At 42.7% G+C, this 19,768-nt stretch overlaps 1 protein-coding gene across 1 annotated transcript in view; it reads right to left on the reverse strand.

Moving 5' to 3' along the window:
• Positions 1 to 18,480: 18,480 nt before the first annotated feature.
• The window catches only part of LOC138818213 (alpha-aminoadipic semialdehyde dehydrogenase-like), a 33,510-nt gene continuing 32,222 nt past the window's right edge, over positions 18,481 to 19,768 (reverse strand). Inside the window, exon 18 of the mRNA XM_070009197.1 lies at positions 18,481 to 18,641. Coding sequence (XP_069865298.1) covers positions 18,587 to 18,641 — 55 coding nt within the window. The 3' untranslated portion in view covers positions 18,481 to 18,586. The remainder of the gene's footprint in view (positions 18,642 to 19,768) is intronic.

The raw sequence follows: 19,768 nt of genomic DNA on the forward strand, positions 1-19,768 counted from the left end.
GATGGAATCACAAAAGCAAAATAGAGCCACAGAGGCTGAGTGAACTCTTAAGATGGTGAGGTTGAATAAGCCCTGTTGTAATGGCTTTGATGAGCAAGTTCGCTCTTAACAGATACCAAGTTCCTTACCCCTAAAAATATTTTCCTGAGCCAGGCACCACTGGCTCACACGAGTGAGCTGAGACCTCAGGATCATGGTTCACAGCCACCTCGGGTAGGAAAGACTATGCGTCTCTTATTTCCAATTAGCCACCAAAAAGCCAGAAGTAAGATGTGGCTCAAGTGGTAGAGCACTAGTCTTGAGCAAAAATGTTCAGGGACAGTGTCCAGGCCCTGAATTCAACCCCCAGGACCAGCAAAATAAATCAATAAAAATACTTTTCTATCTGAAATTTCCACTTTATAAAAGTTCCATGTTAATGCTTGATATTCAACACCTCCCAGAGGTTACCAGATCAGCTCCTGAGAAACCATTTTATGATTGAACAGCCTTAAGAGATTCTGTTTTCACTGTCATGATCTGCCATCTAGGAATAGATGCTTTAGAATTTCTCCTATTGCTTTAGAATTTATCTTGAAGCAATAATCAGGAGAGATATACCAAAAGTTTGATTTTTTTATTGGGGCATTTGGGGTGTTTGTTTTTTGTGGTGAGGTTACACACGCAAGGTAAGTACTCTATCACTGATCTATGCTACCAGCCACCTCAAATTCTTGGCACAAGAGTATTTGTTGAAGCTTCTGACTACAAAATATTACTCTTTTTTTTTGGGGGGGGAGGTCCGGTCATGGGGCCTGAACTCTGGGCCTGGGCGCTGTCCCTCAGCTCTTCAGCTCAAGGCTAGCGCTCTACCACTTGAGCCACAGCACCACTTCCGGCTTTTTTCTTTTTGCTTATGTGGTGCTGAGGAATCGAACCCAGGGCCTCAGGCATGCAAGGCAAGCACTCTACCACTGAGCCACCTTCCCAGCCCCCAAAATAATACTCTTAATAGTCATCAAAACTATTTAGAATTATATTGCCAATGAAAGGCATCAAAAATGCATTGTCACTGGGGGTCGGTGGCTCATACCTGTAATCCTAACTACTTGGGAGACTAAGATCTGAAGATCATGGTTTGAAAGCAACCTGGGCAAGAAACTCTCTTGAGACACTTACGCACAATTGTACTTATGTACGATGTACACTTATGTACACACACATGTACAAAAATCCAGAAGTGGAGGTGTGATTCAAATGGTAGAACGCTAGCCTTGAGCAAAAAGCTCAGAGGCAGCAGCCAGACATGAGTTCAAGCCCCAGGACTGGTACCAAAACAAAAACAAAAGATCAGTATAAGGGCAAGCACAAAACTATGTAATATAATACCTGTTTCATTAGCAAACCTATAAAATGTGTGTGTGTGCACGCACATGTGCATTCATGCATGCACATGGAAACATATACATTGACCTTTTCATAGTCTATGGATTTTATATAATGGGCAATATTTCTGTAAAAAATAGAAAAGATGCTGAGCTGGAGGAATGACTCAAATGGTAGAGCACCTGTCTAGCAAGGACGCCGCCCTGAGTTCAAATCCCAGTAACTCCCAAAAAGAAAGTTGAGATGACTCTCAGCAAGAAATGAAATCCCACAACTGCCACCCTAACAGCCCAGCCGCTAGTTCTGTGCCTGAAGCTTTATTTCCCAACAGCACAGTGGCCGACTTGTCCTGAGTGGGGGCAGGTGCTGTCACTTCTCGGTTGGTTATTACTATTTCTGCACTGGGGTTGCCATTGCTGCTGCTTCTGAGTTTTGTTTTGTTTTGTTTTGAATTCCTGGCTCCCAAGTCACAGATCTGATGGCCAGTGGATCTGAATGGTAAATTCCAGTCCTGCTTGTTAGTTATGAAGCGTGGGAAGGCAATTATCTATGCTAACATCTGGGAAGTTAGGGAATTCTAATATAGGGAGAAGTTCCAAAGGCAACATGGTGGGCTGGGAAGGTGGCTCAGTGGTACGGCACTTGCCTTGCATGCATGAGGCCCTGGGTTCGATTCCTCAGCACCACATAAGCAAAGGCAGAGTGGCTAAAATGATCACAAACCATGTATGTATTTTGCTCTTACAAACTTGTGTATTATCTTTCTCAAATTCAAAATAAGTAAAACGCTGGTTGTGCCGGGCAATGAAGGGCTCCCTCCTGTCATCCTAGCTACTTAGGAGGCTGAGCTCTGAGGATCACAGCTCAAAGCCAGCCTCCGCAGTAATGTCTGTGAGACTCCTTTCCAATTAACTACCAAAAAGCCAGAAATGGAGCCGTGGCTCAAAGTAGTAGAGCACCGGCATAAAGGTTCAAGGACAGTGGCTATGCCCTGAGTTCAAGCTCCAAGATGGCACACACAAATTAAAAAAACTAGTTGTGGTTCTATTTCTATGCATTCCGAACACATACTATTTTGTAAGGTTAATCATCAATCTTTCATAATTGGCAGGAGTTTTATGGCCAATGTCTGAAGTGTTTTGAATATTGGCAGGACCTTTGTATATATACTCTTCAGGCTCTAATGAATCTTGCAGGAATTTCACTGATGCAAGTCTTTGAAATTACTCCACATACACTTTCAAGATAGCATTCTCCTGGCCTTCCCTAATGCATCCTACTTTATAAATTCATGGAGTCAGACCAAAAGAAAAAGAAAAAAACTCTGACTTGCATGCAAATTGTCTGATGTTTTATTAGGGCTTGAACTCAGAACCTCGTACCCTCACTTGGCTTTTCATTCTATCTCTTGAGTCACACCTCCAATTTGAGGGTTTTGCTGGTTAATTAGAGAGAAGAGTTTCTCAGATTTGTCTGCCCGGAATGACTTCAAACTGTGAGCCTTAGATCTCAGCTTCCTGAATAGCTAGGATTATAGGCAAGAGCCACAAGTGCCTAGATGATTTATGTATTTTATTAAGAGTGAAACACAGATGAAATTTCTTGTTCTATGTTCTGTGGCTCCCAGTGACCCCAGGATATGAATACTAACATATTACTTGTAGGCCGGACAATTTGACAGCCTGTGGGGGATGGGGGGCCTGCCTTGAGCTGAAATGCTCAGAGACAGTGCCCAGGCCCAGACTTCAAGCCCCCTGACCAACAACAACAACAAAGCCTTCCATTTGGATATACGAGCCTTCCTGTGCATTCCCATCACTATTCCTAGCTTTTAAACATATACCGCAGCTTGTTGCCAGAACGATGCAGTGAATTGTATGTCAAGAATGTTGCTTGGTCAGTTTCTGATTGACCCTAGACTACATGTGCATAGAAAATTATTCTATCTCCTCTGATAGGTGGGTGTTACAGGGAGTAATGGCAGTAATGTTACCATCTGAATATCTGTCTCCACAAAATGCTGTTTCATTTTCAGTCTTGCTCTGTAGCCTAAACTGGCCTTGGACTTTTCATGCCTCTAGATTACTGGGGTTAGAGACATGTACTTGTCCTTTGACTCGGAGTGTTGAAGGCACAGCTCAGAAGGAAGACAAAATAGCTTAGCTTAATAACAGGATGCTATTGCCCTTTGACTAGCCAGCCTCCATACTTAGCACTTAACACAAACGTGAACCTTATGCAATAAGAAACACAATGTTATGTTTTGAGCTAATAAGATACAATCATCCTTCATTTAAGAGGAAATTTTCTCATTCTTTCCTTAAAATGCTGACGTGCCAAGTCTCACCATAGATTATATCCATCTCAGGAAGGAAGTCACACCATCAATCACTCAGCTACATTAATTTTTTTATCAGATTTGATAGTTATCTTTGAATATTCTAGTCCTCAATGCCCAATTGTAGATAAGACACATAAAATATTAAAGAAATGAAGCGAAAAGAAAGTAATTAAGGCACACACACTCACACACACACATACGTGAACATACATAAAGGATGAAAAGTGGCCAGGTGCCAGTGGCTCACATCTTTGATCCTAGTTACTCAGGTGGTTGAGAGCTGAAGATCTCGGTTTGAAGCCAGCCAGGCCAGGAAAGCCCATGAGATTTTTATCTCCAATTAACTACCAAAAAAGCTGTGGCTCAACAAACAAACAAACAAACAAAAACTGTATAGCTGCTGTGCGTCTCATTTTATAATGAGACATAAAGCTGTAAGTTCTTTTATCTTCCCTCTTCCATTTACTCATTTCATCTTTTCTTTTCCCTCAGAGAAAACCTTATAGGATAAACCTGAAATCTGGATTTTTAGTAGTCCTTTGTTTTCTTATTTCCTTCCCCTTTCTTCCTTTCCTCCTAGTCCTCCTCCACCTTCCTGTTGTTCATTGTTCACGTTGTTTGGGGCTGCCTGTTGGTCCAATGGCATTAGTACACAAAATAGGGGTTTGGTGGTCTTAGTCTCCAGTTCAGTGGAAGCCTTTCTGCTTCTTCATTCATGCATTCTTCCCGAGGACTCAAAACCTTCAAGGCATGAAAGCTTACAATCCTATCCCCAAAACTAAAATGTTGGGTTTTAGCCGGTCTCCCCATTGGACTTGTTAAAAGGCTGTTGACTCAATGACTGCTCGATGAGGAAGGCAGGCAGCCCCGGCAGCTCTGGAGGGGCAGCGAGGGCTGGAAAAGTTCACAGGTTGCTTGATGATACATGCTAAGTGCTTTTGGAGAATGAGCAATCTGCAGTTCCTGCTCTGCCCGTTGCGTTATTTATTTTCATGACTGGCAAATGTCCATTGCAAGGGTTACATTCACCGAGGGGAAATTAAGCCATTTCCTGCTAACCTAGGAAATCAGAACCACAGTCATTCACACGATCATGCGGAGATGGTGATCATCAGTCTGGTAACTGCGTCACCGATGCGATGGGCTGTAGGCTTCACTGACAAGCATGTCACCACCCAATTTGTTGCCAGGCAGTTGTTCCAGAGAGGTAGTTTACTGACAAAAGAAAATTGAAGACAGAATACTGATTGCACAATCAAAGCCAAATAGCTACTGAACAGAATAAAATGCTGGGTGATCCTGAAGTCACACTGGAAGAAAGAAAAATAACAAGGAAGAAGAACTGACTTGGTAATGAAACACAAGCTGACTCCCACCTGGCTCTCTAGCTGACAATGACTTGGTGGGCCAGCTTTTCCTACTCAAGCTTGATGCTCTACCACTTGAGCCACATCTTCACTTCTGGGTTTTTGGTGCATTACAGATGAGTACCAGGGACTTTCCTGTTCAGGCTTGCTTCAAACCAAGATCCTCAGATCTCAGCCTACTGAGTAGATAGGATTACAGGTAAGAAACATTAGCACACAGCCCAAATGGATTTTTTTAAATGAAGTTTTGTAAGAACATGAGATTAAGCTGAGCGTGATGGTGCACACCTGTAATCCTAGCACTTGGGAGGCTGAGAGAGAAAGATTGGAGTTTGAAGGTTAGGCACATAGTAAGACTGTCTCAAAAAAGAAGGAAGGAAGGAAGGAAGGAAAGAAGGAAGGAAGGAAGGAAGGAAGGAAGGAAAGGAAGGAAGGAAGGAAGGAAGGAAGGAAGGAGGGAGGGAGGGAGGGAGGGAGGGAGGGAGGGAGGGAGGGAGGGAGGGAAAGAGAAAGGAAGGAAGGAAGGAAGGAAGGAAGGAAAGAAGGAAGGAAGGAAAGAAGGAAGGAAGGAAAGAAGGAAGGAAGGAAAGAAGGGCGAGGGAAAGAGAAAAAGAAGATATGACACTTTGAGGATTTTGAGCTCCCTCATGATTCCTCATCTTTGACCTTTCAATGTCAGCAAGAATCACCATTTCAAAGAGCAAAGGGTAACAAGAGTGGTTTATGAAGGTGAGATGAAATGAACAACTAATTCAGTTCTCCTTCTGAGGGAATATGGTGAAATCTGAGAATCCCACCTCTACAGTAACTTGTGGCCTCATAAAGAAGATGTGGAAATACCGCGTCCAGCGAGTTAGCCGGGGAAGGAAAGAAGACAGACATGACTGGGCTCCAGCAAACTAGAATCTTCCACTTTTACAAATGAAGTTTAAACCTAGATTCTGTCTGAGAAAGGTGATAAACAATGGATTAAGGACAACTATAAAGACTTTAAAATGGCATAAAACTCTAGGATGACCAGAGCAGCAAAAGAACTGGAAGTATTGTCTCTGAGAATATGATCTTGTGTGGAAGATGGTGAGCTTTCTTTCTACTTCGTTCCCCTCCAGGCCAGAGTTCACATGACCACACCTGCTACTGAAGGAGGCACAGAACCAGGGATATGGTCTTCCTGGGAGAAAAGCAGGGTGTCCATTTCTAAAGCAATATTTTTACTATCTTTTGTTCCGGCACCTTCAGGCTTTTTATATATGGAAGACTTCCTGACATTCCAGCTCGTTTTAATCATCAGCCCGTGGCATTTATAAAGGACAAATGAAACGCCCCTCCCCTCGCAGCAGCACAGCTCCGTGCTGTTCTGGAGACCAGGCATCCATGACCGACCGAGCTGATTTCTGAACTCAGATGGCACATGGGAGCCAATGGTAAGTCACTCTGCCGCCTTTCACGTCTGCGTCTCCTGTGGACGTTTATCGTCACATCTATACCACCACGGATTTCAGTGTTTCCTTCCATGAATTCCATTTTCACTAACTATTTAGGATCCCAGAAACACTCTCTTCTTTAGAGACTGATGATATTGTTGATGATATTGTCTTAATTTGGGGCACTCAGCACCAATAATGGACATGGTGCTAAGCAATAAAAGATCCTAATTTGATCAGCTTTGATACCAATTCTTCCCAAGGTTGAACGATCTGAAGGGATACCTGCTAGTTTTCTAGGCATTCAAGGCCCCCTTACCTGTTAAGCTGCCACGGGTACACTGCTCTCCTGACTTGCCCTGACCCAGGAGGAAACAGGCCAGACACAACGAAGTGGAGAAGATAGCCATTGACCCCACATTTTGGATGTGAGGTACCCAGGACCCTGAGGAAAGTTCCTTAGCTGAGCCCTGCACCCCGCCCCCCCACCCCAGTTTCCTCTGCATTTCCCCAGCTGACTCAGAGACTGAGCCCTACCGGCAAATAGATGAGGTCCAGGAAATACCCACCCCAAAATCCTAGCCAGGTAGATGTTTGTTGAGATAGGTCCTCAACCTTCATCAGATATCCAGAGTAAAATCTAGTCATGGGTTTGGGAATTTACTCACTCAAGAGAATCAACATCAGAAGAAAGTAAAATAGTTGCATTCAAGCCGATTCACTCACCTCTTCATTTGATGGCTAGGATCCTGATTATGAACTTCTTGTTCATGATGATACTTGAGGGTTGAACTCAAGGCCTCAAGTTTACTGGGTAAGTATCTTCAGACACACACACACACACACACACACACACACACACACACACACACACTGGGTAAGTATCTTCAGCCACACACACACACACACACACACACACACACACACACACACACACACACACACACACACACACACACACACACACACACACACACACACACACACACACACACACACACACACACACCCTCTCCTAGTCTCTATGAGGCTCTTAAAAAGCATAGGGCACCATTATTGTCAGCAAGATCTAAGTGATACAAATAACCCAAGAATCTCCCCTAGAAGGAGAATCAATTACTACGGGGCTTCCTGGAACCGATTTCGTAAGTCTGCCTCTAGAAATAGGGCACATCTGTATATTCACCACAAAACATTATACATAGTCTATGTATCTTGATCATAGATTATCTTCCACACCCACACCCCAAAAAAGACAATTGAAAAGCAAAGAACCAAGTAACAGACATACCATGAATTTTGTGAAAATCAGACAGAAAAGGAATTAAGATGATCCGTCAACATTATAATATGCTCACCGTTCTTCCCAGATTTCTTTTTAACTCTTAGGGTGTGACCTGCATTATCTTTATGGCCGTACAATATGTTTATTCTACCTGTTCCATGTTCATCCTACCTACTCTGCCTATGTCCTTACTAAGACAAAGATAGCTCCAAACTATGTCACTGTAGAACATGAATAAAAAAGTCCACTCAGGGATGCCAAAGCACATTTTGAATCAGAAATTTCCTTTGAGGTAAACTTAGTAGTCTGTGTGTGCAGCAGCTTGTAAACTGAAAGCAACTCTGGTCAGAAGGAAATGTCTTTCTTCTCAGCTCTGCTTTGTTGTCTCTCCAAACAGAAGGCAGCCAGATGGCTCAAAGCAGCTCTCCTAGGCTAGATGATGCAGAATTAGGTCAACTTGTTCTGCACTGTGCCTCATTTTTCTTTTGCACCTATGATTGAGTTTAATGCATCTAGAAAGTGCATTATACTCATAATTTTGCCACAGCGCCACTTCTGGCTTTTTTCTTTTTGCTTATGTGGTGCTGAGGAATGGAACCCAGGGCCTCATGCATGCAAGGCAAGCGCTCTACCACTGAGCCACCTTCCCAGCCCCGAAAAATTACTTCTCAAAGTCTCCCAAATCTAGGGTGTTCTGAAGTTCATAGTAAAGTCCTGTGTGCCTCTCAGGTGAAGGGCATGTCAACCCCATTGACATGTGATGCTTGCCGACATAATTCAGGTAAATTAGGACCACAAATGAACATTCTTTGAACATTCTTCTTTACTATGATGTTATATTATCTTAGGTCACTAGAACTCAGTAGTCATGGAAGGCATCAGAAAAAAATCGCTAATTACACAGTATTTTCTTCTTGTGTTTGATAAGCTGATATAAATATAGTCTCAGGCAGAGCACTTACCATATACTCAAGTTGGGCATGGAAAATCCTTGTTCATAGTTCTTTTAGAATTAATATTAAATATATATATATATATATATGAATCTCTTAAATGGGGTTTATAAACACTGAAAGTTTTTAAAAATTAAAATTTTTAAATTTAATTTTAAAAATTAAAATCTATTCTAAGTAATAATCTTTAATTTGTACTTGATAGTCAAATAAACAAATTGTACCAGGTACTGGTGGCTAACGTCTGTAATCCTAGCTACTCACAAGGCTGAGATCTTAGGATCCCAGGTAAAAGCCAGCCCAGGCAAACCAACTTGAGAGATCCTTCTCTTTAATTGGCCAGCAAAAAGCCAGAATGTGGCTCAAGTGGTAGAATGCCAGCTAAGGGAAAGTGTGAGGTTCTGAGTTCAACCCTCAGACTGGCACAAACAAAAAGAATTGGTAAGGTATTGTGTGATTGGCAAGGTACTTAAAAAATAAATCATAAACTAAATAATACTTTCTGTTAATCTTCCTACTTTCTTCTAGATTAGAAATGAGAGACAAGTGCTGCAATCTGAGCTACTCAAGAGGCTGAGCTTTGGTTCAAAGCCAGCCCGGCCAGGAAAGTCCGTGAGACGCTCCAATTTACCACCAGTGGCTCAAGTGGTAGATCGCTAGCCTTGAGTGAAAAAAAGCTCAGGGACAGCATCCAGGTCCTGAAGTCAAGCCCCACAACCAGAAAAAAAAAAAAAAAAGAATAAAACAAAGAAATTATAATTATGATGTTACAAATACATTGTTTAATATAAAATATCAGCATTCATGATCATGACCAACTTAAAGCTGTAACTGGTTGAGTGATGTTATAATTCACCATCCATACCATGGCACTAACAAAAGCAAAACGTAATGCCCATTAATAAATTTGCTAGGTCAGCAGACTAGCTATCAGGGACATGTGGTCAATTGAAGGATGATTTATATTGACACTTCCTTCAGGGATAATGTGGAGATTCCAAACATCTACACATGCATGTGTTCAATAAGGACTTACTTTACCCCCACTGTTGGTGGTCAAAGGTTAATAGACCCAAATCTTCTCAATCTCAGACTGAGTTTTGAGAGCATAGACATGGCATTTCTCATTTTTGCTTTTAAAATTGCAGCTTAAAATTTAAATTAAAATTAAATTCAAATAAATAAATTTAAGTAATAATTTAATAAACTAAATAAAATTAAATTCTTAAATTTTAATTTTAGTTTTATATTACATTTTAAGATGTTTTAAATTACATCTTGCTTTTAAAATTACAGGAGTGGGGCTGGGAAAGTGGCTTAGTGGTAGAATGCTTGCCTAGCATGCATGAAGCCCTGGGTTCAATTCCTCAGTACAACATACACAGAAAAAGCCAAAAGTGGTACTGTGGCTCAAGTGGTAGAGTGCTAGACTTGAGCAAAAGAAGCTCAGAGACAGTGCCCAGGCCTGAGTTCAAGCCCTAGGACTGGCAAAAAAAAAAAAAAAAAAAAAAAACCTAAACTAAACTAAAATTACAGGAGTGGGTGGCTAACTCCTGTAATTCTAGCTACTCGGGGAGACTGAGACCTGAGGATCACAAATAGCTGGAGCAGACATATCCATGAGGCTCTTATCTCTAATTAACTACCAAAAAGTTAGAAGTAGAGGTGTAAAGGGTCAGCCTTGAACAAAAAAAGGTAAGGGACCAGCATCTAGGCCCTGAGTTCAAGCCCCAGTACTGGCACATAAAAAGAAGAAGAACCGAAACATTTTTAAATGCTCTCTGGCTCACACCTGTAAAACTAGCTACTCAGGAGACTGAGGATCACAGTTCAAAGCCAGCCTGGGCAGGCAAGTGTGTGAGATTCTCTTTTCCAATTAACCACCAGAAAACTGGAAGTAGAAGCCACCTCTTACCCCATCGTGTAGGACTTTTCTCCCATCCCTCAGCAGGTGTGTAATACACAAAGCAAGCCCACAGAAGTGGGCAAATAGGACAGAGGAACTGTACAATTTGTCTAAAGTAGTGACTATTTTCCCTTCATCTCCCAACTTCTGCTTTTACTGCTTCTTCCCTGATTGAAGCCTTTAAATGTCTATAAATTCCATTTTGTAACTTTCCTCTGTGCCTTCTAGCCAGCATTTCATATAAATTCTATTAGCTGTGTTCCCTCAGAGTCCAAACAGATTTCGAATCCCAGGACTGTTGCGATCTTCTAGTTCTAATAGCATTGCTGGGGGTGAAGCCAGGTGAGAATAGAGTAGAAAGGAATCCCTTGTGTTCTCTTTCTTTTGCTTTTGTGTCCATACTGGGGCTTGAACTCAGGGCCTCCTGCTCTCACTTGGCTTTTTCATCCAAGACTCTGGCTTTTTGTTAGTAGGAAGTAGAATCTTATGGACTTTTCTCCCCAAGCTGGCTCAAAACCTCAATCGTCTTTGTTCAATACACCTAGTATATTTCATTTTATTTTTAATCATCTTTACGTACTTATACAAATGGGTTTCAATTCAACATGATTTATGAGTACAATTCATCTCGAGCAATGTCACACCTTCCATCACTTGGTATATTTTAATTATTCTTGCTGCTGCACTGTTTTTACATTATCAACTGGGCCCAGAGATATCAGGTTTGCTAAAAATAGGTCACTCGGACAAAAAGGTCTTTTCTCCTTAAGGATCCCTTTAAACAAAGGGTGGTTCCATTAGCTTCTCCTTTCAAGACAAAAATCCTTTCTTTTTTTAACTTATTATTATTTTATTATTATTATTATTGAGCGGTTATAGTTACATAAGTCAGGTAAAGAATGCATTTCACTTTCCTTGCTTTCTCCCAGTTATAAGTACCTTTTTTGAGATAATTTTCTCCACTTTGGAAACACATCTGTGATCAAATGACTTGCTTTATCAAACGTTTCCAGAAAAATGTTTTTTCCCAACTGTTCTGTTCCCATAGAGTACCTTTGGGCAAGGTCAAATGGGGGTGTTTTTCTACCGTTACAGCTCAGTGAGGAAGCAGGAAACCAGTGAGAAAGGCATGCACATTCCTAATCAAGTTATTCGTTAACAATGACTGTTGATTCTGGCTTATGGCGATCTCCCTTGTTCTCCTGGTCCCTTCTTGCTTCGGTACTGTGACAGAATAAGAAAGCCTCCATTTCCCCATCAGGCTTTGCATTTTATTTTTAACAGGATATACTTCCAAAGACAACCCTATTTACATAATCTGCTTCTTTCAAAGGAACTTTTTTGTGTTTCTGTACTGACTTGAACTCAAGGTCTAGATACTGCTTTTTAGTTTGGGCTTTCTTTTTTTGCTCAAGGTAACACTCTACCACTGGAGCCATACCTCTACTTCCAGATCCTTGGTAGCTAATTGAGGGTAAGAGTCTCATGGACTTTCCTGTCTGGGCCGGTATCAAACTGCAGTCCTTAGATCTCAGCCTCATGAGTAGTTCGGATTACAGGGGTCAGCCACTAGCACCTAGCTCATAAAGGGACTTTCCTATGTGTGTGCCTCTGTGTGTGCAGAAGCAAGGCCTAGCCAGCAGTGTGGTCTTCCTGGGGTGACAACAATGAACCCTCTACCATCTTGCAAACAGAGCACAGATCAAACGCACATGAGCAGATCACCATGAAAATATCATGCAGGATAAGTGCGAAATTCCCGGATGGGATGCAACAGGCAGTGGCGCACCTGCAGAGACAGTGGCTGAACTGTAACGTTTGCTGGAATTCTCTTTAGAGAGCCAAACCCAGAACCCCATCCTAGGCACTGTCTCCTTTGTGCTCCGGCATAAGTCATCATTCGGCCTGTTCCCTTGGTTCTGCTTGACTCTTCATGACATCTGTCTAAAATTGATCAGAACTCCAGGCAAATTAGGTCCTCCCCATGAGCTAATAATGCTCTAAAAAATAAAATAAAAAATAAAAAAACAGCTGGGCACCAGTGCTACATGCCTATATCATCCTAACTACTCAAGCGGCTGAGATTTGAGGACTAGAATTGGAAGCCAGCCCAGGCAAGAAAGTCCATGAGACTCATGTCCAATTAACCACCAAAAAAACACTTTAACTCAGCCATTCCACTCCTGGGCATTTATTCAAAAGATGACAACAAGGTTACAGCAAAGCCACCAGCACAACCATGTTTGTTGGAGCACTATTCACCTTAGGCAAGATATGAAATCAACCCAAATGCCCCTCAATGGACAAATGGATCAAGAAAATGTAGGATGTATTGACAATGGAATTTTACTTGTCCCTAAGAGTGATACTGTACAATCTGTAAGGAAATAGAAAGACTTGGAAAAAACTTGTACTAAGTGAAGTCAGTTCTAGAGAGACAAAGTTCCATGGCTTACCTCATTTGTGGTAGCTAGGACTAGCCTGAAAACATGCTGGGTGGTGTATGGCAGACTCTTCGGAGAACTCAAATAGCACAGTTCTTTATAAAGACAAAGTCAAAGCCTGACAAAATAAGCATAAGGAAATGGATACTCGAAGCAGGGGAGAGGGAGGGGGCGTGGTAAAGGGAGAGGTAAGAGTAGACTGGAGAGAGGAGAATGTGGTCAAGAATTCATTGCATATACTGCAAAATTAAAAGCAAGGGAAGGGGCAGGAGGGAGGGAGAGAACATTGAAAGGGTAACATGATCAAGATGTACTGAATTCACAAACACTTTGTAAAATGGCAATCCCTTTGTACAACTATTTAAAGATAATAAAAATAAGCCAGAAGTGGAGCTGTGGCTCAAATAGTAGAGAGCCAGCCTTGAGCAGAAAAGTCAAGGACAGTGCCCAGGCCCTGAGTTCAAGCCCCAGGACTGGCAATGAATAATAATAATAATAACAATAACAATAAGAAAGACAGACTTTCCTTATTTGTTCATGTCTAAGAAGATGTGCTAAACATACTTAGGCAATCAGTATTGAGAATAAAAAAACATTCCAGTCTCAAGGAAATTACTTACATGAGAAAAGTTTACCTAGGCAATAGAGAAAATTTTAATCTTTTAAAGGAACCCAGGAAAGAGAAATTGATCTCTGCAACAGAAAAATAACCGGAAAAATATTTTTTGAATTCCAGACAAAGAGTTTCAAAGTCAATCAAAAGGTGTTCAGCTCACTGCAATCCAAGATCAAACAAGTTCAAGCCTCGAATCTACCTCCCCTGCAGATGTCTCTTTGGAATGAGGATTGCTGTGAACTGCAGACAGATTTTTCTAAAATGCTCTCTGACCTTCCTGTCTTGTCCTGAAAGCAGGAAACAAATTCACAAGGGTTTCCTTCCTGCCCTCTCTGCTAGGAAGGACACAATAAAGGTGGGAGACAGCCACGTCACCGGCTTTCCTCCAGGGCCCTTACCTACCAGTAGAGACCCAAGTTCTTTTCTCTGTCTTGTCACTTTTCTAAACCTCCAAGGTCTTTGACTGCCAAATAAAAGACTAAAACCCAAAGTCTGTGAACTCCTTTAGGCTTTGTTTGCTAAAAAAATGAAGCTTGGATTGTCAGTAAGCCCCAACTGTCCAAACTTCTAGTCAGTGCTGGGATTTTCACTTAGAGCCTTCTGCTTGCCTGGCTTGCTTGCTTTGCTGGAGGAGATCTATCACTTCAGCTCCAGCTCCACCCTTGCTTTTTGCTACTTATGTTGGAGCTGGAGTCTAGAAAGCAGTTCTGGCCTGGACTGGCCTCAAACTATGATTCTTCAGATGTCAGCTGTCCTGAGTTAGGGAGCAAGAATTGTAAATGTGAGTCATCAGCACCCACATCAGACTTCTGGGCCTCTCTCTTTATAAAGCTAGTGCCCCAGGGAAGATCTAGGCCAGGACCAGCTCTGCACAGAAAGCAGGAAACACCAAGCACCTCCCCCAATAACACCAGGTGTCAGCACTCATGACACAGAAAGCTTCTGCATTCAGTATCACATTTGTACTTCTTTGAGAAGAAAAGTATGTAGGTGATGGGAGAATATGAGGCCTGGGAAGAGAGATGGTCTTCCCAGTGCTATACACCCCAGTGCTGGGAATGAAATCCAGGTCTCTTGACAGTCCTAAGACCCTAACATGAAAAGCCACTGAGCCAGAGAGTAGGAAATGAGCAGAGAGGTCGTGCATGCCAGAAGCTCACACCCGGATCATGCCTGCTCCCTGACTCCCACTTCCCTTCCATCACCCCGCTTTCCATCCTGCCCACTGACTGCCCAAAGGCTTTTGTGTCTCTGCCGGCATGGCCAGCTGTCCCATTGCTCCAGTCATCTCCTCCACCTCCTTCTCACCAACTTGGAATTTTCTGCTGAAGGGCTGCTCTCAGAAGACGGGTGCTGCTTGGGTTTCTCACTGCAGGCTGGGTGATGATCATCTCTGAAAAGATGTCAGCTGACTCCAGGTGAAGCACTAAGGGACAGGCGAGCAAAGAGCAGGAAGGACATTTCCGCCAGCAGGTGGAGCTGAGGGGCAGCTGGTTTTCCTCAGCCTCTACTCCATGCTCTCAACATAGAACAGATACTTCTTTGCTACCAGGCCTCCCCAACTAAAGACTGGTTGATTGGAATCTGAAATTTAAATGCTGCCTAGCAATACAATCATTCTGACTTTCACGGTTGTTTTGCAGTTTCACGGGAAATGTCATCACAATCTATCTTGGAAAGTTTGGGGAATAATGGAGTATCAGATTGACAAGACATTCTCAAATAATTTAAAGGGGAAAAAAGTTCTAACTACTATAGTTGCAATTTTAAGTTTGTGATGTTAAAAAAAAAAGTTAAGTAAGCACTAGTGGGTTTTAAATCCTAGCTACTAGGGAGGCTAAGAACAGGAGAATTAGGATTCAAGGACTAGCTCAGCCCAAAAGAAAATGTGAGACCCCCTTCTCAATCTACAGCTAGATACAGTGGCCCGTGCATGTCATCCTAGCTACGTGTGAGACTGAGATCAGGTGGCTTATGGTTCAAGGAAACCCAGGCAGATAATTTCTTGAAGCTCCATGTCAACAGAAATGCAGTGTAGCGGTAAATGCTTGTAATACCAGCTTAAGATGGGAAGCCTAAAATAGGCGCATCAATTAAGAGCACAATTAAGAGCGCCACCATTTCCAGTGCACTATTTACATTCACCAATCTGGCTACTTAGATTCAAATCTCAGCCCTATCGTGTATCAGCTGTGTATCACACGGGATAAATTCCTTAAACTCTCTGTATCTCTTTCTTTTCAATGAAATGAGAACCATTCCAGTATCTGCTCTGTAGGATTGTCATAAAAATTAATGGGTTTACATTAAGTATTTTTGAAGAATGCCCTATGAAGCTGTTCAAAATGAAAACTCGGCATGATCACTAAGGATGGGTGACAACTGGTAGCTGAGTGTTGTAATCCTAGCTACTAAAGAGGCTGAGATCTGAGGCTCGAGAGTTGAAGACAGCCTGAGGAGACAAATCCAAGGGACTCATCTCCAACTAATCAGCAAAGCCTCGAAGTGGAGGCATTCCTCAGGTAGTTGAGGACCAGCCTCAAGTGAAAAGCCAACCAAGAACGTGAGGCCCTTAGTCAGAACCAGTTCTAGAAAGGACAGAATAATAGAAAATAAAACAACTTAATTACAACTAATTCAAAAGAGAAGACTGAAATCTGCAATTATAGGCAAATGTTGTTTTCCTCTTTCACATTTCGGAAAAAGGCTAGAGGAGATAGGATAGGGAACAGTGCAGGGAAGGGCAGCTCAGAAAAGCACGAGGCTGAGTTCACCTCCTTCCCAGACAAAACAGCTCAATGTATGTTGCTCAATGGAGAGGTTTAGTCAGCAGTGCCACCTACAGGTCAGTATGACAAAGGCACCAATGTCATGCAGAGTTCTGCCTATCTGGAAGGATTTGCAAGCAAATAGCAAAATGGAAATGGTTGTTGGACCTGTTTCATATCTAATCTACCTGGGAAAGTAATCAGCCTCTAGATAACATAGTCTCCAGTAGTTTGCTCTTTGAGGCTGACCTCTAAGGACTGATTCATTTGCGTTTTGTCTTCAGGATTTTTTTTTGGGGGGGGGGTCTAGTCATGGGACTTGAACTCTGGGCCTGGACGCTGTCCCTCAGCTCTTCAGCTCAAGGCTAGCACTCTACCACTTGAGCCACAGTGCCACTTCCGGCTTTTTTTTCTGCTTATGTGGTGCTGAGGAATCGAACCCAGGGCCATGGCATGCATGCAAGGCAAGCACTCTACCACTGAGCCACCTTCCCAGCCCTTCAGGATTTTTTTAAGTCTAACAATCCGGCTTTCCAAAACTTATCTGTTTGCTGACGAAGCAGGGATTGGCTTAACTGGTAACCGAGAAGCAAACTGCTATATCCGTATTAGAGATAAGAAGTTTAAAAAAAGGGCTGGGAAGGTGGCTCAGTGGTAGAGCACTTGTCTTGCATGCCTGAGGCCCTGGGTTCGATTCCTCAGTACCATATAAGCAAAAAGAAAAAAGCCAGAGGTGGTGCTGTGGCTCAAGTGGTAGAGTGCTAGCCTTGAGCTGAAGAGCTGAGGGACAGCACCCAGGCCCCGAGTTCAGGCCCCACGACAGGACCAAAAAAAAAAAAGAAGTTAAAAAAAACCCAGGTGCCATGGCTTATGCCTGTAATCCTAACTATTCAGGAGGCTGAGATGTGAGCATCTGAGCTTGATGACAGCCTGGATAAAAGGTCTGTACAAGAAATGGTGAGAAAAAGGTGAACAAATGAAACTGTGACACTCACTAGACACTGGAAAATGAACTATACAACTTGTGGGGGAGGGCCAGGGGAAAAACTGGGAGAGTTGACACTGTTCAAAAAGAAATGTACTCACTACCTGACTTATCTAACTGTAACCCCTCTGTACATCACCTTTATAGTAACAATAAATAAATCAGTCTGTGCAACTCCAATTAATCAGCAAAAAGCAAGGCTGGAGGTGTGGCTCAAGTGGTAGAGTCAACTAATAAACAAACCAAAGGGCTTGAGACCCTGAGTTTAAATGCCAATACCAGCAAATAAAATAAAAATGTAAATAAAAAATAAGAAGATTAGGTCTAATGATCACTTAGATACCATGTGAAGGACTCTAAACTGAATGTAACAGGGACAAAAATTCATTTGTCAGCTGGGAATGGGGAATCATAACATATTTTCAAAATCACATTAATAACTAAAATACCAATGCTATGGAGACAGTCCAATAGAGGGGAAGACTTTCTTTTCAATCCAGAATCCTATACCCAGTCAGCCTGAGGATTAAGTATCTTCCTGTTGGAGTGTCATTCCCGCTTCTTGCCAATGTTGTGACCTAGCCGGCTTCCTTACCCTGAGCTCTGATAGGTTAAAAAAAAAAACAACAAAAAAAAACCTCCTCTCCCAGTTACCTTCAAAACAATCAGTGAGAAGTACTCCAGTACAAAACAAAGCATGGACTAGTGGGGAAATACAGTATCCAGGGAAGAGGCTGTAAAATAGAAGAGCAGCAAAGGGAAGCAGAATAAGGCTGAGAGCAGCCACACGGATGCACTGGGACCTGCACACCGGGAATCGGCGCATGGCATACACGGCCAGTACTTACCAAATGAGTGACTCTGAGAAACACAACAGACAGCTGTGACATGAAGATGCATCCAACCTGTTGTTGTGGGGTTTTTAATGTGGCTTTGTGTTATAAACATTTTATTCTGACTTGTTTAACAATGAGTGTCTTGATTTACCAGGGATTCGGGGCCCTTAGAAATAATTCATCACAATCATGTTCCAAAAGCTGCATTTATTCGGGGTAAATCCCCATTTTCTTGGTCGGTCTTCCTTGGCGCAGCCTCGGGAATGCCTCAGTATACCCAACTCGTGTGAACCGCGTCACTGGAACTTGATTCCCTGGGCTAGTGGAAGGTCCTTGCTGTAGTTGATGGTGCTAACAGAAACAGAGTTAGACAGACATCACTTTCATGATACAGGAGGATTTCGTGCTACTAAAAAAAATGCAGTTGTCCTTATGTTAAGCTGTAAGTTCATGGGGAAAAAACAGGATACAAGGGAATATTAGTAGCCGGGCACTGGTGGCTCACACCCGTAATCCTAGCTACTCAGGGGGCTGAGATATGAGGATCACAGTTCAAAGCCAGCCCAGGCAGGAAAGTCCGTGAGACTCTTATCTCCAATAAACCACTAGAAAACTGGAAGTGGTGCTATGGCTTAAGAAGTAAAGCACTAGCCTTGAGCTAAAGAGCTAAGGCACAGCACCCAGGCCCAGAGTTCAGGCCCCATGACTGACCAAAAAAAAAAAAAAAAAAAGATGTTACTATGAATTCAGCTTTACAAAAGAAAAGCACAAAAATGAGGCTGGAAGTCATGCACACACACCTAACTCAGCTTTTCTTTTTTTTTTTTTTTTTTTGGGTCCGGTCATGGGGCCTGAACTCTGGGCTTGGGCACTGTCCCTCAGCTCTTCAGCTCAAAGCTAGTGCTCTACCACTTGAGCCACAGCGCCACTTCCGGCTTTTTTCTTTTTGCTTATGTGGTGCTGAGGAATCGAACCCAGGGCCTCAGGCATGCAAGGCAAGCGCTTTAACCACTGAGCCACCTTCCCAGCCCTCAGCTTTTCTTTTAAGTAGGACACAGAATATAAAAACTGTCACTTTGTCTCTCTCTTTCAATAAATGGTTTACTGGATTACGGGAGTGTGGGGGGACAAATATCCTTAGTTGGACAGAAAGAAAATAAATGATAATATATGAAATAGAAGCTTCTTTGTAGCTCGCCAGCTGGAGGATCACCTGGTTCTTTTCCTGAGAGGAAAATCAACCCCATTCAAAGGTTCAGAAAGTCATCACTAAGTGTTCACCTCAAGGAATATCACTGATTCAAAAAAGGCAAAGCCAGCAGCAGCACTGCGTGCGTAGGACTTGGCGAGCACCGTCCACGCCCCTCAGAGGCTCCCAGCCCAGCCACTGTGGCTAAGGCTGCAAGCGCCAGGCCGAGGAAGCCAGCCAGGGCACAGCACCGGCAAGAAGCAGGAAATGACACTTGGACACTGGTCCT

Source organism: Dipodomys merriami, unplaced genomic scaffold (assembly GCF_024711535.1).
Source record: "Dipodomys merriami isolate MVZ:Mamm:240054 unplaced genomic scaffold, mDipMer1.0.p SCAF_72, whole genome shotgun sequence".
NCBI classification, from domain to species: Eukaryota; Metazoa; Chordata; class Mammalia; order Rodentia; family Heteromyidae; genus Dipodomys; species Dipodomys merriami.